Source organism: Barbus barbus, assembly GCF_936440315.1.
Source record: "Barbus barbus genome assembly, chromosome: 29".
Classification (NCBI taxonomy): Eukaryota; Metazoa; Chordata; class Actinopteri; order Cypriniformes; family Cyprinidae; genus Barbus; species Barbus barbus.
This window is the reverse complement of record NC_136757.1, coordinates 23,944,535-23,968,710: the sequence shown is the minus strand read 5'-3', so window position 1 is coordinate 23,968,710 and position 24,176 is coordinate 23,944,535. Positions and strand designations below refer to the sequence as shown.

The window sequence follows — 24,176 nt, the reverse complement described above, 5'->3', positions numbered from 1 at the left end:
GGCACTGCTATGTGGTTGCATTGGTTAGAAAAGTATTATTGGCCCACCTCTCCTCAACAAGCTGCACAACCTGCTCTATCACATGTGGACAAGTTATGCACCAAAGTTTAATACTTAGCAAACACTAAGGAATGGATTGTTTAAGAGAGAATAGAAACTGAGAACAAAAATGGTTTATGGAAATATGTTCGAACCTGATGTAAAGAGGAGGTGGCGGCTTCTTCAGTATTGTGTGAACTGTGAACCTCTTGCTGTCTTCTCCCACACACACACATAGGAGAAGTCTCTCTTGGCTCTAATCAGTGTAAGAACTGAGAAGAAAAAAATCCCTGGAGGCTGTATATTTAGCAAGCTTCACTTCACCATGAGGAAGACAAAAATAATTGTTTATGAACTCCATCGAAGTACTGCAAAAATGGATAGATATTCTTACAGCAGCAGAACTTCACAGGCTCACAAATAAAGAGTTTTCCTACTTCAGGCTAACTCATACTGAAAGAAAAGTGATTTAAACTCAATCAACTTCAATCAAAACAACTTGTCTTTTTAAACGGCTAAAGTAAAAGTATAATACTTATCAGCTTTTAAAAACATGAAAGTGGAAGGACGGCCATGAAGAAGACCACAAATGTGTATGAAATATCTGTATCTGTATCTATATCTGTATAATTCTTTATTAAGACTCTTATTAAGAAACCACAACTAGATTCTAATGAACTGGCAAATTACAGACCAATTTCAAATCTTCCGTTTATGTCTAAAATTTTAGAAAAAGTACTGTCTGCTCAATTGTGCTCCTTCTTGCAAAAAAATTATCTCTATGAAGAATTTCAGTCAGGTTTCAGGCCTCACCATAGTACAGAAACTGCACTTGTTAAAATGACAAATGACTTGCTTCTTGCTTCAGACCAAGGCTGCATCTCATTGCAAGTATTACTTGATCTTAGTGCTGCGTTCGACACTATAGACCATGACATACTCATAGATCGATTACAAAACTATACTGGTATTCAAGGGCAGGCTTTAAGATGGTTTAGATCCTACCTGTCCGATCGCTACCACTTTGTTCATTTAAATGGGGAGTCATCTCAATTATCACTAGTAAAGTATGGAGAACCACAAGGATCTGTCCTAGGTCCACTGCTATTTTCAATATACATGTTGCCCCTTGGTAATATTATTAGAAAATACGGGATTAGTTTTCATTGTTATGCTGATGATACTCAACTATATATGTTAACAAGACCAGATGAAACTTCTAAACTAAGCTAATAGATTGTGTAAAAAATATAAAAGATTGGATGACCAATAATTTCCTCCTATTAAATTCAGATAAGACAGAGATATTACTTATTGGACCAAAAAACAGTACACAAAATCTCTTGGATTACAATTTGCAACTAGACGGATGCCCTGTTACGTCCTCTAAAGTCAAAAATCTGGGTGTTATTTTAGACAGCAACTTGTCCTTTGAAAATCATATTTCCCATGTTACAAAAACAGCATTCTTCCATCTTAGAATCATTGCCAAGCTTCGAAACATGCTACCTGTTTCTGATGCAGAAAAGCTAGTTCATGCATTCATGACCTCTAGACTGGACTATTGTAATGCACTGCTAGGTGGTTGTCCTGCATATTCAATAAACAAGCTACAGATAGTCCAAAATGCAGCAGCTAGAGTTCTTACCAGGTCACGAAATTATGATCATATTACCCCAATTTTACAGTCTCTGCACTGGCTACCTATTAAGTTCCGTATCATTTACATAATATTATTACTTGCCTATAAGGCCCTAAATAGTTTAGCGCCTGCGTACCTAACTTGTCTTCTACCACGCTAAAATCCAACCCGCTCCCTAAGGTCGCAAAACTCTGGACTTTTGGTAGTACCTAGGATAGCAAAGTCCACTAAAGGAGGTAGAGCTTTTTCACATTTGGCTCCCAAACTCTGGAATAGCCTTCCTGATAACGTTCAGTGTTCAGATACACTTTGTTTAAATCTAGATTAAAGACACCTCTTTAGCCAAGCATTCACATAATGCATCTTATAATCTTGTACTGCAGTTATATCTGATCAAATGTACATTATTATTCTTTAGCTTGGGTTGAGGGAAATAATTTTGCTTAGATGGAACAGCAGCTATGCTAATTATGTCTCTATTTGTTTCTCTGTTTCTGCCACAGGATTAACATCCCATGGTAACTAGGAATTACAGAAGCTTCAGTCTGGATCCAACCCTTAAATGATCTGAGATGACCAAACACCTGAGAAAAGATGATGCCAACCCCTCAGAGGATGCCAATGCTCAGACAACATACAGAATTACCAAATTTTGCCATAAGATAAATATATTAAGGTTCTGCAATATATAAATATATTGTGGAAACTTAATTTCCTGTAGAGCTGCTTTGCAACGATTTGTATCGTAAAAAGCGCTATACAACTAAACTTGAACATGAAAACTATAATCAGTCAAACATTTCTGTCAGTTCCTCAGTGCACTTTCATTTTCATCGCTCTTGAGGGCAAATTCTATTACGCGATGAAATGTAATGAAAAATGTCTCAAACGCATAAGGGTACTAAGGAACACTCTGTAACCCCAGCAAAGCACTGTTTTTATCTGAAACAGATAGAAAAAGATTAAATCACCCTTGATAGCAGTGCGGCAGCGGCTCCGTGACCGAACATGCGGTCTGTGCCTGGATCGGCCCAGAAGTCTGTAGTAGTACCATTTCCTCCCCAGAATTCTCCTCACTGCCCCTGACATGCTCTCCGCACCTCGCTTTCACCTGTGTCAAGGCCTACAAAATTATTGATTCAGAAACTGCTGGAAGTCTTCACTTCAAAAGCTCCTGTTGAACTGAATCACTGCCAGAGAAGTAGATTGCTGCATCTGATTCTGCAAGTCAGGACTGCTCTTAAAATGACATGGTGGAGTGTTTCGAGAGAAGAGGAGGAAAAGTAGAGAGTCAACTCCTCCCCACAAATAACCTCTGTGCTTTGGGAATGAAATCTACAGTGAGGTGGGAATTTGGGTGAAAATTATAGTGCAGACATGTCTTGAGCAGCTCCATCATAAAAAGAACTATATCAAATGTAAAGATATTAGATTACAGTGATAATTCACCCAAAACTGAAAATTATACTTACCCTTTACAATGTTCCAAAACCAAATGTTGTAATTTTTCTGTAAAAACTCCAAAGGAGAAATTTTAGATTTTTATCTTGTAGTTCTTTCCAATAGCAGTTCATACTGACCACATCTGTCAAACTCAAAAAAGATATAAACATTATTTCACCAGCTAGTATCATAGAGGTCACAGGGGTCAAATGCCTTGTCAGAGCACTGCAAACATTTTAATGTATTAGATGCTTAACTGATGCTTAAACACCTAAAAAAAAAAAAAAAAAAAAAATTACAATTTATGTAAATAATAAATTCTGGTTTGTTTCTCACACAAAACTTAGCTTATCAGGTATGGTCACTAAGAGGTCCACATTTTTTCTCATTATTGTTTTAAATTCAAGAGAAACTAGTATCTATCATAGCTTTACTTTGCTGAAACCACTGAAGTCTGAACAGGAGGTTTGTCTCTTCACCCACCCTCAGTTAAGCATCTAATACATTAAAATGTTTGCAGTGCTCTGACAAGGCATTTGACCCCTGTGACCTCTATGATACTAGCTGGTGAAATAATGAGATTTACGAGCCGCAGAAGAACATCTCACCTCCCTGATGAAATCCTTGATTCTGAGAACGAACGAATGTCAACAACCTATCAGACAGAGATGAAAATTATTTTTAAAAATGAATTACAGTATGTGCACCCATCACAATAAAGGAAACTGATTAAATGCAAAAAAATAAAACGTTATTGTATTGGTGTTTGTATGAATTTGTGAGATAGCTTTTATTTGAAATAGACATCTTATACATGTCTTTACTGTCTCTTGTGACCAATTTAATGCATCCTTGCAGAATAAAAGCATCAATAAAAAAGAAAAACACTCTTCCGAAAGCATACTTTTAACAGGCTAAAAAGCTTTCAGACCATGTTGTTTTAATTACTTTTTTGATGAAGTAGTGGCTAATATCAGGTTATCACAGTATAACTGTGACAATATGGTAATTTGGCAGAAACTAAATACCATAGTCATTCTTCATGAGGGAGACCATAACATGCTTTATGCTTGATTTAAAGAGTTAATTCATCTAATATGAAAATTATCTCATTATTTACTCACCCTTACATTGTTTCAAACCTGAATGAATTTCTTAACTGAATGCAAAAAAAAAAGAAAATAGAAAGTGCTATCTTCTATACAAAAAAAAAAAGCATACAGTGACCAGCTCTATTAAGGGAAAAAAGTAGTCCAAGCAGCTGTGTCACAAGTCTTGATAGTTGACAGCTTTGTGTGACAGAAAAGCAGAAATGTAAGTCCTTGCACTTAATAATCACAACCTCCACCATACCTCTCAAATGTCAAAAGATGAGCATAATTGAGATCAATGGCATTGGTTTATATGGCCAAATATGTGTAGCTTAAATGGGTGTACACTGTAACTTCATATGAACCACTTATATTGTAGTTTTACAATGAGTTTTTTTTTGCCTAAATGAGTATCATGAACACAGCAGAATGAACGTCATACAGGTTTGAAACAACATAAGGGTAAGTAAATAATGACAGGATTTTCAGTTTTGAGTGAAAACTCACTTTAAAACTTCACTCAACTTTTCAATACTTCAAAAACAGACTGACAACCCAAAAAGTTCCATATCAGCATCACCCGCCGTCATCAGTGCTTCTCCGAACTTTAACCATCGAAAGCAGGCATACTGCATAACTACAAAGTTAAAAGATTAGCGGGAATAATTGAAAAGCAGAAGAGCTAAAGACAGTATACGAAGCGTCTCTTGGTAAATTGGAGCTGATGGATGGGGGGGTTGACGTGCTGGCAGCTCGGCGACAGAATATTTCTCCAGTGAGGAGGAAGAGAGCAGGTCTGTGGCATGCTGGGTCTTTGTAGGAGGGTGAGTGAGTAATGGAAGGAGCCGAGGGAGGCGGCAGGAGCCACTTTCATTCTCTCTTGACGCTCAGACACTCGACCCTGGTTTGAACTTTCTCATCGAGAGAGGATGAGATGGAGAGGCTGGCGTAAATCTGTCTGCTCGGCTTCTCAGAAGAGCTCTGTGCTGGAATAAATGTGGGTAATAAGAGGTCTGATATTATTACCCACAGTGCAGTTGCTACATGCCACCTGAGCCTCGGAGTCAAGCTAAAGGGGAGTATAGGGAAGTGCCATTAAGTCGAGTGATGGACGTCTCTGTGTACTGATGCTGCCTGCTTTGCATGAAGACATAAAACAAAACGTTTATCTCTCCAGAGATGTAAAGGAAACCAGAAACAGTGGAACCAAATGTTTGGTAACCATCAGAAATGCGTAGCATCAAAAATTCTTGAACTACTTATGACATTCAATAGCCAAGTCACTGTCTATATAAATCAACATAAAGTAAAGTCGGCATGAAATTATCTTATGGTTCTAATTTGTTGCTTTAAGATAAAAATGACTGAAAGAGGGATGAGTTTCTGAGAAGAAACTAATACAGGACTCCCCATAAATAATCAGTGCTCTTACAACATAAGACAATCTCACACACAGCAGTATGACGTAATCTGGTTAACATTCATCAGCAGGAATTAATGTAGGCAGGGCATGATTTTAACCATCAGGACTGGATTGGATCGCTAATGTTTTAGCTATGTGTTATTTTGCCCTGGTCACTCAACCCTGTACTGGAAAAAATGACTTTTTGCTTCTTGATACATTTTTTATTAGTCTTTTTAAAATAGCTTTTCAGTGGGAAAAAAATTGTGTTACAACTCAATACAATATTTTTCCCACTGAAAAACTATTTTAAAAAGACTAATAAAAAATTTATTGTGTATATATATATATATATATATATATATATAGATATATATAGAGAGAGAGAGAGAGAGAGAGAGAGAGAGATTTTAACTGGAATGCTAACTTTATCTTTATAGAAATTATCATGTTTCTTCTATTTGCAGGTGTGAACCCATTAAAATATTTAATATGAATTAGGTAAACAAACATTATTATTATTATTTGTAGATAAACATGCTCTGATGAATTATGCACAGGAGACCTGTAGTAGTATTTAAAAAAGCAAACCGAGTCCATTTCTTTTTCATACTGAATAAAAGAGGAGGAAATAAAAGCAGAAGGAAGTGTAAGTTAAGTGTTCAGATTTATAAATTATTGTGACCATATTAAAAATCACATAATTACTTCTTTCTATGATTCCTTCTTTCACCACACTCAGAAATGTTTGCCTCTTTACTCTGCCAGCCCTTTAATAGCACTGAGCTCCGGAGGTGTGCACATCAGCCCTGCACACAAACAGGCATTTAGCCTCAGAGCACAGGAACACTGCTGTAAATATCAGACTGACTTCAGGGAGCTGACTGACCGGTGTGCAGCAGGTAAATGCAATCAAGACATGACTTCAGCTCTCTGCCCTCGGGCCTTCTTCATAGATCACACATTTAAAGGGGAAAATGTTTACATGCAGTGCCCCCCTCTGGACCAAAGTGGTACTAAAAAAGACATTGATGCACTACATTAGAGCATTCCCACAATCATTAACAACAAATTATGAAAAAAAGACAGGCAGACAGACAGACAGATACATGCAATAACTCGCTTTCCTTTGAAACCACTCTCTTTTTTCTGTTGACGTCAAATAGATAAACAGCTCTTTGGGTGTTGTTTTATGAAATACACCATGCTCTTGGCCATTTTAGATGTTATATCAAGAGTTCACTGCATTAGGTGGCTGGGAAGTACAGAGAGATCCTTGTCTTTTGCTGCTGTTTGGAGTTTTGGATTCCAAGCTTTTACTAGAAGAGGCAACGGCCAAAATCCTCAACCAATGAACACCCATAATGACATTCTTTCTGTGATGATGTGACAATGTGAATGAATGAAGCAATGAAAACTAGGAGAACAAACACATTAGGCGAGATAAAGAAACAGAGTTCTGGACACATGGTCTAGACGGTTTATGGCCCTGAATGAGACTTAGAATGAGTCTAAATTATTGTGCAATTATTGCAACAATGCCAAGTTAGGGAAGAGATATTTTCACTGACAAATCAACAATTACTTATAGTTCTTTCCATTTGAGAGTCCGAAAATACTCCATTAGTCTCGTTGTTTAGCTGTGTGAGAACTATGTGTTATTTTTGCAATCATTAGAATAAACGCTCACAGAATATGTACATGAGCTGTTATTATGCAGCTCTGAGAAACATGTGAAAAACAGAAAAGCATACATATGAAGACCAAATGGAAAAAGAGCAAATGCTGAAAATGAATGAATGTACAAAATACATTAAAAGTAAAACATTTGTACACACTCGACTTCATTTGTTTCTCGTGATCTTACAAACTTTTAAACTATCGATTTTAGTTATGGATACAAATAAATATTGTGCCATACATATTAGCAAAATTAAAAATATAATTGAAAGCTGGTACATGAATACATGTGACTTCCTTCAATACGGTTTAAAAAGCATGCCAGGATGCACCTTAAGAGAATGATCTGAGCTCAGATATAAGATTTGATTTAACATTTTTAGGTCACAATATAATTCACATTTCTAAAAGGTAGAAAAAAGGTATGAGCTCAAATAGTGCATAAATCGCTCACTTTTAATAAAGTAAACATTGTATAACATCGGGGAAAAGTTTCAGAAAGATCTGTTCTCATAGAGCACCTGTGATGTGAATATAAGTGGAGAAATGGCAAAATTAGGATGAAAAGTCAAAGGCAATGCTTCCAATTATGCTGTGATTGCTTCATTTACCTGCACAAATGCCCAACTATCATGTTCATAACCAGCCTGCAAATTGGCCTGAATGGGTGAAACCGGTAGAAATAAAGAGACTAATTACACAGTAAACAACTCACCCACTCAAATGGGTGTTCATACGGAACTAGAGCACAAATTTACATTGGACAAAAAACACAACAGCAGAGAGGGAACTTTGCCTCCTTATTTTTGAATTTTGTTGCACACTACTGATTTTACACAAAAATGACTTAGCAAATCGAAAACTGAAGCAGATTACCATCAAACAGTGAAGCTTATAGAGTATTAACATACCACTTCAATTTACAAGAAAGCAGAGTACCAGGTACTGTGCATCCAACTTGCCTCATAATCTCTGAGACAGGACTTCAATCACTGAGCTACATGGGGCCTAGCAGTTTACAGATGCTCCTGGGTATTTGCCGCTTGTAAGCAGGCCGCCACTCTTACAACATCTGGACGTCCCCTGGAAGGCGAGAGGCCCTCGGTCACCAGACACCATTAACATCAAGCTCCCTGAATCCCAGCAGTCATGCCGCATTTCCTGAAGCAACAGTCAACAAGCTCATGAATCTCTTCCCAGACTAAAAACCAGCAGTTTCAGCCAGCACCAGCAGAAAGAACCTCGGGGGTTTCACACGTTCCATCTCTGTTTATGTGGACCAGAGTCAAATATCTGCTTTTCATTTATCTCTAGGAATTACACAATCCCTGGGAAGACAAGGCAGTTTTAGTAGAAGCTCTTGTGTGAGATTTAAAAATAGATAAACACATTCCATCTGTTATTTAATTAAAAGAAGAATCTTTCATCATTTATTCTGGCTATTTTACATATAATGAAAATAGGCTGTTAAACTAAAAAAGTATCAAATGGTCCATGCAACTTCATTTTCATAGCATGATGAAGAGCAGCTCGGTCATTCTGTAAAATATCACTTTTCTTTGCTCCACTGAGGAAGGAAAGTTCCTCACAGTTTCAGTGAATGATGACAGAATTTTCATATAGGCTTATGTGTAAGTAACTCTCTGAAAACAAGCAAACAGCTGGTTCATTTCCAGCACATAAAGCAGATAAAATGAAATTTGGCACCGGATTCAAAAATGCATTAAGACTCAAACTAATCTCATGTTCGATATAATCAAGGCCACAATAGTTTTTCCCAAGCTAGAGGAATTGTTTCCTACATTTTCGCAATTATCTCAGTTACAGAGAAGAACAACACAACTAAACGAATGGCTGCTAAAGAAAAGACCAGCAACATGTTCTGATTTGTTTTGCCCTTGAAATAATTTACTTTCAGGTTCAGTTCCAACAACAATCTCTTGAGCTCGTAGGACATTTCTGGTTTGACCCAATTTCAATCTAGTTTATTCTACATGTTCAGAAGACCTTAATCATACGCAAGACAGATGTTCTCAATGGGTTTTATCCCCTGATAATCAAGATTTCTATGTTGCAACTATGCAATTTTTTATGACTGGTCTTGAAGCACTTTTTGCCTCAAATATCAAAAAGGTGTAAGAACGTCAGACCACCCACTTGGTATAGTACTCATTTGGGCTAGTATAAAGCCTTAAAGTTATAGTTTGCCAAATATTTAGTCAACCTGTATGACTTATTGTCTTCTGCAGAACACAGAAGAAGATACTTTGTATAGCACTGAGACACTTTAAAAAAATGACATTACATAAATTATTTAAAGTTATTTTATGCCAGCTAATTTTACTCTAGATTTTACTGCAATGCAGCCAAAATTGGCAATACAATGTCATATTGTAGACTCAATTCAACTTTAAAAGGGAAGCATGAAATTTCTGCTCCACTAGAGTCAGCGAATGAAGTTTTAAGAATAATGTGACGTTATCCAAAACTCTGAATCCTGCTGATCAACAGTATCAAATATAGTTTGGCTTACCAAAGTGTAGACACAACTGTTAGTGCCGCACACAGACTCTCGTATAACCCTGAATACTAAATTTAATACTGTCTAGACTCCTCAAGAATCTCAGAACTTTCTGGCATGCTGTCTACTGTCCTTCAGTCTAATCTAAAACCGGAGGGTCCATCATCATCATGCCAGCAGGCACACACACACACACACACCCTCAAATAAGCAGCGCTATTACATTAAGATCAGGTGTGATGTTACTTCAAACAGGAAATACATCAAAGAGGTTCATAAGTGGTCCACTTCTGTCTACAGGGGTCTTCTCCCTGGGGCAACCGGGGCAGGTTATGCTGAACATTATGATCTATAAACCTTGGATAGTGGATGAGGCTGCATTTTTCAGACGAGTAAAAGCAATTCCACTGCAGCCGTCACAATATTTTCAAATATCTGCGCTCAGCTGCCGATATGCATCCTGCAGAACATCTCGGCAGCACTGCTCAGTTAATTAATTGGACTTTGGCTTTTCTCTTTTGCTTTGGTATGTTAATGAACGTCTAGCACAATGGACTGTGCCATCAAAGAGCCGTGCCATAAAATATGCCAAACACCTGCTTGTTCCAACAGCTCCACCGTCTCTGCCAGGGTCTGCATTAAACCCCGCAATAAACAGAGAGGACGCTTCACTGCCATTGGACACAGATTCAAACTGCTGAATATTAATTGCATTCAGATTACCTACAAATTCACAAGCCTTGTAAATAACACGAGAAATTACAAACTTGAGATTTTTTATATTCATATATTTTTTGCTATTTATTTAAGTTTATTGCTGACAGAAGTAATATATAGGCTAGTTAAAATATATAAAATATATTCAGATTTTTATATAAATATATATTTTTTTAAACAAAAATAAATCTTTATTTTATTGTATTACTTATCGCTTCTTTTTTTTGTAAATATAGCAGCTGTACTTGCATATATAGTTTAAAAGGGGAGGGTTGATCCTAAAACAGCAAGGTTTGCTTCAATAAAAGTTAATTGCTGACAGAGTTAATATACAATTGATACATAAAATATATTTATAGTTTTCTATATAAATAAACGATATACACAAATATATATATATATATATATATATATATATATATATATATATATATATATATATATATATATATATTTGTGTATATTTGTGTATATTTGTGTATAATATTTCTTTTTTTTTGGTGAAAAGGAGGTGTATGTGCATATATATACTTTATATAAATAAATTATCTATACATAAAACTTTTTAATTGGACGGGAAAAGACCAACTGTTTGCCAATATTAACTTTAAATATCATATTTTAAATAAGGAATAAGGTCTTATCTTATTTCTTTAGTTCAAATTAGTCTACATTTTGGTTCAGCTCATGCAAATTCAAAAGTACATGTTGGTCAGATGGCCTCTTGACCAGCCTTGCATGGATTATTGTCCAGATTTAATGTTGATAGTCAAAACATGGCTTGTGTGACTAACAGCCTTTGTCTAATAAGAATGTTCAAGCAGAGATGGAAGAGAGCACAGATACTGATATTCACAAATAATTCCCGGTACTGCACAGAACTGATTGTACTCTGTATCAATGAGTGCCAGCAAAGAATGAGGCCTCTCTCGAAAACAGGTCCTCTTATACCTGCACCTGCATTGTAACCAAGTTTTACTGGTACCATCTACACTACACAATACGTTCTGCAAGAAACACAGAGAAAATCTCCCAGAATGCTCAAGGCCAGGGCAAGCCTATATTTAACTTTGCTCAAGAAAAGTCTTGTCTGTGATTTCGGAGCGCTGTCCTTTACTCAGCTGTTGTAAGAGGTTGCCAGGAGACGGGATCAATAGAGGCACTATATCAGCCATCTCTGAAGCACCACAGCTTTTATAGTTCAAAGCCGGGCTTGGAATACCCTTACTTTGGAGTAAAACAACATCCTGACAAAAAAAAGGAGGGGGGTACATGAGGGAGATAAAAAGTATGGAGAGAAAGAGAGAGAGGCAAAGGGAATAAAAGCAGAAAAATGGAAAACAGAATAGGAACAGGAACCATTTGTTCATCAGTCGATGCTAAAACAGCAAGGCCCGCATCATAAAAAGTTAATTGCTGACAGAGCTAATATACACCCTTGGATTCAGAGATCTGCCGGCCAGAGAATAATTCCCATTTTCCACAAAAGTTTACGGGCTGTTTAAAGCTTTTTCTCCAGCGCATTTCAAAGTGCAGGAATGTGACTCCGTAAGATGACAACACTATGTTACACGTTCAAACTGACAGCTGGAAGCCATATTTCACATCATTTTCATTCAATAAAGCATTAATAACAAATTATTGCACAAATGATCATTTCTGAAAATGCAATGCAACTAGTTTGACCTGCACACTGTAAAAAAGATTTTACAGAGTCGTAAATAAAACAAAACACTCTGCAGTCTTGCTACTTCTAAATTTCATGTTATATGAATCCTATTTATAGTAGCTATACTTGCAAAGGGAATAACAGCATAAAAATGTAAAACAGAAAAGAGACAGGATCCGTTTGATCCGTTTCATAAAAAGTTTAAAGTTAATTCATGTTATAAAATTGTTTGTCCACAACCCCCAAACACACACACACAAAAGTTCATAGCATGGCCCATTTTATGATCTGGAATACTCCCTAACAGCCTATGCGAGATTGCATAACCGAAGTGTGGATTTAAGAGAGGGCTTAGTGCACCATTTGGGATGGGGACTTGGATGTCCCATACTTCCTGTATAAGCCTGAAGCATACGACATGCTGTTTAAAAGAAAACAGCCCTACATCTCATCTTTTTGGAGTCCAAAAACAGCTCCTTCTCACCTAGGTTGCCCCCTGGGGACGTCTTAGAAATAGGCCAGTTTCTGAAGCAGGTCACCCCGTCCTATGAAGAGAATAATCAGAAACAGAGAGGACACCACACAAGCTGAGGGACTCAAGGATGTGTCCGGTACTATCTCAACTCCTAACTGAGAAATACAAACAAAACCGGCCTGTTACATCCATCTGTGTGCTGTTTCGCCTCCACACGGTGATGGAGATTACCACAAGAATTCTAACGCGCCGCTCAGGCCTGCCACATTGTGCGCAAGCCGAGCCTCCCACTTTTGGAAAGAAAGGAGAATGAAAGAGGGGGAAGAACGGGAGAACAAGAGGGACATTGGTTACTTTTTTCCATTTTCATGAGCATTTAGGGGCCTAGTAACGGCATTCTCTCTCTCTCATTCTGCACCACCATCTTTTGGGGAAACGAGCCCCCTTTGGAGAGCCGAATTCCTTTGGAATGTCAGCCAATCAGAACGCAGGCTCTAGGGAGTGTGTTATAGGAAGGCCTGCCTCGCCTCTGACTCTTTAATCTCCCAGTAATGTGAAAAAGCGGTACAAACTACGCAGTGCTTTTGAAATGGCTTTGGATGCTATTATATACAGTATAATTAAGATTTTTTTTCTTTTTCTAAACTCTAGTCATTTAATTTTGTTATATTTATAGCTGAATAATGACACTGTTGTTTTCTGTAGACCTGATTTATAAATGAAATTGAATTTGTTTCATAACTGATGAATTTTGCAATATTAACAGTTATTTTCCTGTTTATTACCATGAAGCTGCTTTGACATAATTAAATTGTATCCAGTGCTGTATGAAATAATAAATGACTTGACTGTAATGACCATTTGAAATGTGTCAATTCTGTGCTACAGTATCGCAAAAATTATGATTTTTCAAAAGAATAAAGAAAACACTTTCCCCATATGTCATCGGTCAACCAAACAAACAGTCCTGCCTCAAACTCACACAATTGGTTTTAAAAATAAAATAAATAAATAAATAAAAAGAACAGTGTTTACACTCTGGGCAAACTGGCTATTTTTTCTTTTGTTTTGTTTATAATATATTTGCCTATTTGACTTAACTAAACAATATTAAGAAGTAGGGGTGGGCCATATGACCAAAATCTTATGTCACTATATGAGTCATTTTATTTCATGTTAACAATATAGTTATTTTTTGCTAGTTGTTTATTTAGTTTTTATAAATTCATAGAAATTTCATAATTCTTGTCACCAGTGTCAATGTCACAAAAAACTAGCCTAAATGAAAAAAAAAAAAAACTCAAGCTCACTGAAGACTAGTAAACAGTCAGCATTTAAATAAGAATAAGAAACAAATTACAAGCAATAGGACAAAAACTACCGTAGAACAAATAAATGCATTGTATAAATCTGCACATTCTTCACTGTGTAAATTAAATATATGTGTCTTCTTATTAAAGTTACAAAAATGATTTAGCCAAGAGTAGTGACACGCAAACGTCAAGTTTTGGACAATAGTCCAAAATCTCCACCGGTTGATTAATTTCTACCGATTAATCGTGTCTACCAGTACATGGCTCACCCCATGTAAGAAGTCACATTTATTGAGTGATAACTGTGACTGCTGATGTGCACATCACTGCTAGGATTCATTATAACTGTAAATACATTTTCTTTTGCTGTTTACAGACTGAGGGATGAGTAAACATTTACTATGGCAATCTGGATGCCAGAGATGATGCTAATACACACTCACTGTAACTTATAAATAACCTGGAATGTTCCTTGAAAACAAACAAGTAAATAACAAAATTTATGTTTGTCATACTAATCCATGCATCAAACTCAAAAATCAGGCACCCAACATAGAGTTCGCTGATTGTGAAAAGTGAAACGAGTCAAAACACACAATCTAATGTGCAGAAAGGGGGATGGGTAAAACAATGTTACCACGGCGATAAAAGCTCTGGCCACCGGACATCCTAGCAACAGTTACAACGCTTCAGCAATCTGTGGTCCAGTGAAGATGAAAAGCTCAGCTAACAATGTGCATCTGCTTTACTTCATGCCACCTAAAACCTGCTCTCAAGGCTTCATATTGCACTACAGCAATAAAGGACATCAAATTAGCAGTGTCTGAAAGCCGTCTGGACGCCCAGACATATAATGTGCGTTGCACAGGCTGGACTGGTCATACACGGCACAAATACGGTAACATTTGCTCTTTTAGCTGTTAGTATCATTGTGAGCAAACTAAATAAAAAAGTAATGCTACCACCTTAAAGTCAACAAGAAACAACATTCCCAACCCATCTCACTAAAATTAGCCACCTGGACTAAATGTAAATGTCCCTTATGCTCACCAAGGCTGATCACAAATACAGTAATAACAGTAAAATTGTGAAACATTATTACAATTTAAAATAACTGTTTTCTCTACTATTTTAAAATGAAAATAATTTCTGTGATGCAAAGCTGAATTTTCAGCATCATTTCTCCAGTCTTCAGTGTCACATGATCCTTTAGAAATCATTCTAATATGTTAATTTGATGTGCAAGAAACATTTATTATTATAAATGTTGAGAACAGTTGTGTTGCTTAATATTTTTAATGGAACGTCTTTACTGTAAATTGATCAATTTAATTCATCTTTGGTAAAAAAAAAATTACATTCATTTCTTTGAAAAAAATCATATTGACACACACACACATTCGTGAAACGTGACATGTGACCATTATCCATTAGTTAAATGTGCTACAAAGCTGTTTTCAACTTGAAAACAAAAGCAAATTTTTCAATAGAATAGCTGAACTGTTGTGCAGATGGAACATGATGAATAGCTCATAACTAATTTCAAAGTAGCTTTCCCAACAATGTTTGTGATCATAAAATGAGCTCAACAAACAGACAAGTGACTTGACGTACAGTTCTAGTCTAAACATCCTACTACAACGATAGAGCTGGGATTTGGACAGCTGCTGTTACAGACACAAAGGCACTTCTGTCAAGCATGTGAGGTCAGAAAATCAGTCGGATGTATGACAACCAGCTGGGCCAAGTTCACATTCAAAGGAATTCTGACTTCAAATGCAATATGCCCACATGGATTTATGATGGCTCGCATGTCAAAGACTCTTCACATCTGGAATAAACAAAGAAAAGACTCAATATGGTTTATAAAATGGTGCTAAGTATGGACAGTGGAAGAGCTGTATGCCATACACGTCACTAAAGTATCTCTGCAAATCACTAACAATGACCTTATCATCCAGGTCCAGGATTTAGAGCCTGTTCCGCCCACCTACTCCTGATTCTGATGCATTTTTACAGCTGCCCTTTTCCAAAATGTCCTTTGCTTTAATGGGAGCCATTCAGGATTTGGTAAAGGTCAACTTTGTGTCACTTGAACTTTCATTGAGAGCAGAATGTAAACCACGGCTGTAACCATCACAGACATGGATGGACACATGTCTCACCCCTATATGCAGATTAGTGGTTGACCAATATGGGTTGTTCAATGGTTCATTCTAAAATTATTACATTTGATCGCGCCAATTCTGGTGGCGGTGACATTCTTGGTATAAAAGCACTAAGAAACATTCTTGTACACAACTTGTGCTATAAAACATGCTGAACTTAGGAGCTAAAAAACATGAATTTGTCGAGAAATATTAGATCTTAGTTCTTAAAATCACTTTTTGATGGCATAAGATATCTACAGAGGCATATAACATCTTTAACTCTGTTAAGTTCATAGCTGGATGTCTAATCCCCTTTCAAAAGCTGATATAAAGTAATTACAGTGTATCCTAAAGTGATTTGCCCTACTATAAAACAGGCATCCACTGTACTCCTAAAATATTGCCTCAGTGCTATGAGAGTGCTCTATTGTTTCATCTTCCCTCCTGATAAATCTCAATAATAATTAATTCTTTTAATACTATGCAATTAGGGGAGAGCTGTTCCCCAGTCTATAGGGAGAATAAAGACTACAGTTGACTATCCTCTATTATCAATTATGACTAAACTGGGATTTCCCACAACTGATAAAAAGCCTAAACATCCAGCCTACCCAAGGCATAACTGTGAAATTTTAAGGGATATTTTCATGCTAGCCTGGAGTAATGCATTTTAATGAAAAGAGATTTAGAGCACATCTGTGATCTAGTGTCGCTGTTCATTGGTACATGAAAGGGGTCGAATTCAACACATTGTAGCCTTTCATACATCCTCGAATTTGAATTTATACCATTTTCATTCCAATTTCTGACATTTACAATTAAATAGACTGCTTTAACTACTTTTGAACTGTCTATTCATCAAAGAATCCAGAAATAATATTAATCAGCACAACATCGATTGTTTTGATCTTATTATAATATTTCACAATAGTACCGCTCTTAATGTATTTTAATCAAATAAATTCAGACTGGGTGCACATAAGAGACTTCTTTAAAAACATTTAAAAATCTTACCAACCCCAAACTTTTGAACAGTTGCGTAAAAGTCTAAAAATAATAGATGCAGTTTAAAGCTTAAGTGTGTCATTTTTGCACACCACTTATTACCAAACAGGTTTCCCAGTCATTTCCCTATTTGCCATTTTTCAGTGTCAATGTTGCTGTATCAAGCTTGGACTGTATTTCCCAAAAGCATAAAAAGTAGATCATAGAAACTATTGGCACCAATGGTTTCAAAGGTTTACGATGCTTTGGAAAACATAGCCTTAGTCAGGTCACGCTATCAAACTTAACATTTCAGTACCACCACAATGAGACAAGAGTTTTTTCTTTTCAGGGGAGTTATCCTACAAGTAGTTTAATTATAGATGTCTCTACAAATTAAGATGAGACAGGAGAAAACTTTTTACAGAATAACACGAGGTAATCATAAGTTATCAGGCGTATGCCATAAATAATACAGCCCTGCACTGAAAGAGCTTGTTTGTTACAGCAGAAATGTCTATTACTGAGTACATCACTCCCATCGTGTGTTTGGAACACAGCCAATCCTCATGGCAGCAAATGAAATGGATAAAAGACCAAAACAGAATGCTGCCAAACATATTTCACGAACAAAAGCAGGACAATCTGATGCTTTGCTATAACAATGGCGAGACAGTCATCAGCGACACTGACCAACTGAAACAACAGGTCTAAATATCGCATAAAACCCAGGATAGGGCATCAGGAACAAGATGGAGTAAATTATAAATGTTTGTCCTAATATCTGACTAAAGGAGATTATGTCCATCTTGATATGCCACAAGGATTATGTTCTTCACAAAGATTGTCACTATTCAGAACCATGTCTGGGATGTTTAATCCTCAGCAAAGTTACAAGCAGGATTGCTCTGAGCCCAACAAATATTTGATGGAAGATTTTTAACCACATATTCCTAACCAAAGTGAAGCAACAAACAGAAAACATCCATCACACTAAATCTTTCAAATGTTTCCTTGGCTTTTCATTGAACTGAAGGTTTTTTCGAAATAGAATGAGCGAATAAATGTAAGGCAAACAGTAAGGAGCAGATATAAACAATCGGATCTCTCATAGCAAAAGAGCTCATTTAATGAATTATTCATTTACTCAAACATTTTAAATTTGTGTTGAAATGCGATATTCTCACATGGGTTATGCTGATGAATATCTGAACAATTCTGTTTGATTTCAGATTCCTGGTGAAAATTAAAGCGATGAACACAGCAGAGCATTTTCATGTCATTACCAACAAAATACTTCTTAAATAGCCTATATAAACCATAAATTAAACTAAATATATGTTTTACAGTGAGCTTGGCCAATATGCAACTCAATTGTAGCCCTAAAATGGCAGCAGAAGTTTTAAACATCATTTAAAACACCGACGAAAAGGTGATTTTTTTATTTACCTACACAAACTGTCTGTAATCATCTGGTGGGGCAGCTAATTATTATTTAATTTTATTCCCTTACTCCTTTTTATGCCTTTCAAACAAGTTGAAATGATGAAAAACTGTGGTCTGACAAGCTCTGAAAGTTTTATTACAGTTTGCTTTAGGGTTTATGACACCGATCCCTCTAAAGTTCATCTCAGCCCACATGACTGTCACATCAGCGTGAACATAGACGATATTATATCCTTCAATACAGTGCAATTCAGTCTCATTAGAACGACATTAATCAACAAAACTACAACTAGAATGAACCACAAGTTCATTCCTGAATACAGTGGCGTAAATCTTTTCGAATGCAACAGCATGGCAACAATTTAATACACTTTCGGGAAATTTTAAATTCAATTAAATGTAAAGTAATTGAGCTGAAGGCTGAATTTTGGTTTGTTTTCGAGACTAAAATTGACATTAATACTCAAATTCTTCTTGTGCACACTAAAAGTTGATGAAGTCAATTTGTAGGGTGTAAGTAATGGTTTTCAGTGCTGTCGGACAGAACGTGAACCTTTGACCTGTTGTAGATCAAATTTCAGGTAAGATTTAAGGCATGTCAAGGGTTCAGCCTGCCTTGAGGTTAACAGAAGCAACCTGAGCGAACACATCTGTTGATGTTACAGTGTTTTCATCTGTTCATGTCAACACACGTTCTAAACCCTTCCCTAAGGAATATAGACACATTTTAGTGCGTAATTACACACATTCAGTACAGATCACAGTTGTTCTGTCTTCGCAACAAAATACGAAAACTGCAAAAAGCCCTGGCAACCTGCTCTAATCTGTTTCACAGCCCCACATACACAAGCTCACATCACTATCTGGCTCTCAACACTTCATGTGCTTAAAAGTGTATCCAAGTTCTCCTCTTACCATGGTGGCCGTCCAGCTCGAGTTTGTTGTCCAACTCCATAACTTCAAAGACAGGCAAAATCACACATGCTCTCAGTGCCAAGGGAGGGGAAGACAGCAATGGTTCATGGGGAGGGTACACTCTCTCTCTGCTTCGTCACCAGTTTGCCAGAAGAGCGCTGCCTCCAGTGCAGCCTGCCTGCGCTCCGTTCTGGCTGGAGCGTTGCATCTGGCAGATCTGAGCTGGGCTGAGCCACTTCTCTGGGCCCCATTCACTCCCACACAAGTGCCAGAGCTCTTAAAGACACAGCAGGGATTTTTTTTTTTTTAATCTTGAACACTTGCTTTTCCTCTCTTCCTCTCTCTCTCTATGAGAGCATGCCTTTCCTACCATCCTCAAGATATATTTCACGGGCAGTGTTATTTACGCATAAAAGTTATTGTTTTTATTAATATATTGAATGATTTTAATATTTTACATTTTCATTTTTATTTTGGTTAACATTAGTAATTTTGTGTGCGTTTTTGTTGTTTTTAATATTTTTTTAATACCTTTTGGTTATAATAGTGCATCAAGTTAAACTAAATGAAAATGATAAATGCTGCCTCGACAGCTAGCTGAAATACAAAAAGTTACATGTTTATCATTTTATTTCACAATATAGCAATGAGGTTAGGGGGAGTTAAATCAACATAGGGGAGTTAAATATTTTCATTACTTGACGTACAGGATGATGATATTCTCATTTTTGTCCGCAGGGATGCTATGCACTTTTTAGCAATTACAGTGAAGAGAGGGGGCAGAAAACTGGAAATATTGTTTATGCTCATGTCCATCATACTTCACCAAAGTGCTCACAACTCAAGAAAAGGCATTATTGTACTATTAACAAATTCACTGTATCCAAAACTGCTCACTCGTTCAATCAAGACCATTCAAAACACAATTAATGCTACATATGAGCACAGACACTACAGCACTTTAAGACTTTACAGACTTAACATCCCAAATGAGGAGAGAACCTGAAACTTGAAATCCGATCAGACTGCAACGCATTTCCAAAAATCCAACTTTAATCGGATTTCAAACCACATATGGATATCAAGTGTCTTTCTCTTTAGAGCTATGACAGATTAGGATGCTGATGATGCACAGGAGGGAGTGTGTGTGTGGGGTGTTAAATGTGTGTCTCTGCGGGGGGGTGTGCAGAGTAAACGCAGAGACATTTGCTGAGTCAGCAACAAGCTGCCAGTGTCTGACAGACGCATTAACACAGCGCTGAGCTGCAACGACACCACAGCTCGCACGAGAGAGAAGAGTCTTTATGAGATATGAAGAGCAGTCAGTGTTAAGATCATACACTACAGTTCAATGGCTTGAGGTCAGTATAAGGTTTTTCTGTTAATTAATGCTTTTATTCAGCAAGGATGCATTTAACTGATCAAAGGTGACATTAAAGAATTTTAAATTGTTACAAAACAACTTTTCTATTTCAAATAAATGATATTCTTTTGAACTGTATTAATAATCAAAGGATCCTTAAAAAAAAGTATCAGTTTCCACAAAAATATTAAGCAGCACAATGATTTTCAACACTGATAATTAACAAGAGATCAGCTTTGCCATCACAGGAATATATTACATTTTAAAATATATTAAAATAGAAAATAGTTTAATTTTAAAACAATAAAATTACTGTTTTTTTTACTGTATTTTTGATCAAATAAATACCACCTAGAGACTTCAAAAGCATTAAAAAATCTTACCAACTCCAAACTTTTGAACGGTACTGAATGTGACATTTACTTTTTATACTTTCTTTTAACTTTTTTTTTTTTGTTCAAACCATTTGTAATACTAATTAGAAAAAATATGTATAGATGGATGGACGGACGGACAGATGGACGGAAAGACAGACAGACAGACAGACAGACAGACAGATAGACAGACAGACAGAACCGTACTGGCCTATTTAATGCAAGAGGTCTCTTTGACCTTTTCACAAAACACGCGCTCGCATAATGTGTCTCGGCCCGAAATTCAACTGCTTTGTTAACCAGAGTCCTTATTAGGCAATTCTAAACAATAGCTGTCCTGTAACACCATCATAATTATGCATCCCACTGCAAATTACTGGTTTACTGCCTGTCCGAGACAAACGGAAAACAGACTACAGTGCGTTCCATCATGCTCTATTTCACAGCTCTGTCTACTGGCCTCATATCTGCACTTTAACACAATGAATGCAAGTGGCATTTTGAAGTTCAAATGATGCGAAATCCACAATATGAATAAAAGAAATGAAGTACTGTACATTACAAAACGAGTGGCTAACTCGTATTAACTTGCACAAGATGTTCCTATCTTTAACACAGCAAATGTCAAAATCCCTCATTTACAACAGTATACTAAAACTCTGGATAAAGATTCCATTATAAGGGTAACGCAGATAAGCAGCAGCTATCAAGCGATTGTTTTCGTCTTCCACTTTGCCAATGACATTTGATTACCTTTAAAGATTATTATCAGAGTTTATTACTCATCGCAGTGTTTCTTCACTTTCCAAAGGAAAAAAAATGAACTACAACAGGTGCATACAAGTAGTGCTCTAGAATCTTCTCACTGGCATTTCTGGTTTGGGTGTTCTGGTTTTTACGGGGCTGAACTCCCTCAGGAATGCTGGTGCTGCGTCGCAGGAGCCACACAGTGCATGATTCAGCACGGCGCTCGCGGAACAGCATTGGACTGATCTAAGGACAAGCCACAGAATTACATAGATTTAGAGTGTTGTGGGAAAAGGCCTATAAGAAAGACTAAAGAAAATCTCATCCTCTATGCTCTGACCTGTTACTATGAACTTGTTGATATGTGCTGCCCCCTCGAGGTCAAAGGGTACCATGAAATATAAGGTCAGAGCCAAAAATAACTAAAACTTATTCATTTTTGAAGTCTCGATAACTAAAAATATATATATTCACATATCAACAATTAAGTCTAGAAGTGATGCATATAGCAGTCACTTTTGTGCAAGCCAATAAATGTGACTTAATGCTTTCAGTATCAGTCCGATTAATAGGCATATTGAAGCCGCTAACCCCATATTATTTCTAAAAGACTTACTTATTTCTAAATAAATTCTGTTATATATAATGCCGATATATTTATACCTCTCTCTTGTCCAGGAGAACTAGTTGACATTCTGCAACCAAGCAAAATTTGACCTGCCATCCGATTGGTTCTGAAAGTGGTTTTCCACAAGATATCCAGTGAATTGATGAACCTTTCATATCTGTAAAACAGAAAATGTATGATAAATGAGAAAAGAAGATGAGATGGATCGATTACATTCATGGTAGGACCAAAGAGTGTGAGTCTTAGCAGCTAAAAACAGAAGGTGACCCAATGGTCATAAAGCCAGCTGGCATACAGCTGTATGAATGGACAATCCTTCCTGCTTGGCCTAGATTCAGTTGCATGAGTATTGTTTTGTTTAAAAGCACAATGCTAGGGTAACTGAATTAGAGAGCCTTCAATTTCTTTAAGTTAATTTGCTGAGTTTAAAAATAAAATTTAAATGTGGGGCAAGGTGACACGATTTGTTAATATTTTACGTCACGTGTAGATATACTTAATAAATTGCAGAAATTTACACTATTTGATACTGCCTGAAGTAAAATATGTGACAGATAGCTCCAGTTGCCCTTTTAAACTCTACTCAAAATAACAATCACAGTAAACATATTGCAGACAATCTTATTAAAAAAAGCCAAGCACATTCAGAATATAAGTAAATTAAACTCGTTTCGGCCTAAAACAATAATGTACTTACCAGTGACCCTCATCCAGCCCTGGTGCCGACAGCGGGTGATGTATGTTGACATAGTGGTAGGACCACTTAAACATTTGTCTGCGTGCAGTATTCAACATGCAACGCTTCAGGACATTTGCACACCTGACGGACGCCTCATAATGGCTAAATGTGCCATCAAAATTAACTTTTGGATAATGTAAATGGAATGACCCGCTTTTTTGAGACGCGCGTGCAGATCACAATTGTTTCACGATGGCAATCTTTCGTCTGGGACAGCCGAAAATCGTGCAGAGTGTCTTAAAGGGAGGGGTGATCTGAGAGTGAAGGGAGACACGTCTGTAATACCTTAATTAAATTAATGGATTAAACTCTCTGCTAAGAAAGCAAATAATCTGTCCACAAACACAAAACTCTCTCTTTAAAAAAAGAACCTAGCCTGAAAAACACAAGCAACTCTTTCATTTGGACAGATGTTTTGAAATTGGCAGGCTCGTACTGAATTCTGGAGAAAAACTAATTACACAATGATTATATTAAATCACGTCACAAAAAAACCAATTAGGAGATTCTGGCTTTATTAACTTGTTTCCTCTCAACATATAAAGTTAAAACCTGACTCATGAATATTAATCGCGCAACGTTACGTTCGTTTAGTAGGCGTACAAGATTAGATCAGAGGCAAAGGCAGATTGGGTGGAAGGCTAGGCTCATGAATATTAATTGAGCTATGTTACTGGATGTTCTAGAAAAGTTACCGAGGAACGTCAGCCTCATGTAATTAATATTCATAAGTTAATCTTTTGCCACTAAATGTGTAAAAATGGATGATCCCATGACCATGGCTTTGATATACATACATGCATAATTTTTAGGAAATGAAAGTAGATGTTTGCAAAAA

At 36.7% G+C, this 24,176-nt stretch overlaps 1 protein-coding gene across 4 annotated transcripts in view; it reads right to left on the bottom strand.

Annotated features, from left to right (window-relative positions):
• LOC306849730 (disabled homolog 2-interacting protein-like) overlaps positions 1 to 23,547 on the bottom strand; it is a 102,606-nt gene extending 79,059 nt beyond the window's left edge. For 2 of the 4 annotated variants that reach the window (XM_079384994.1, XM_079384993.1), the window contains exons 1-3: positions 23,297 to 23,547; positions 22,635 to 22,756; positions 22,091 to 22,217 (exon numbers count right to left, since the gene is read on the bottom strand). In XM_079384994.1, the coding sequence (XP_079241120.1) occupies positions 22,091 to 22,217; positions 22,635 to 22,756; positions 23,297 to 23,348 (301 nt within the window). In that variant the 5' untranslated portion in view covers positions 23,349 to 23,547. Of the gene's footprint in view, positions 1 to 2,652; positions 2,899 to 19,487; positions 19,698 to 22,090; positions 22,218 to 22,634; positions 22,757 to 23,296 lie in introns of those variants that run through there. The other 2 variants (XM_079384996.1, XM_079384995.1) reach the window with 2 other exon arrangements.
• Between the last annotated feature and the right edge of the window lie 629 nt (positions 23,548 to 24,176).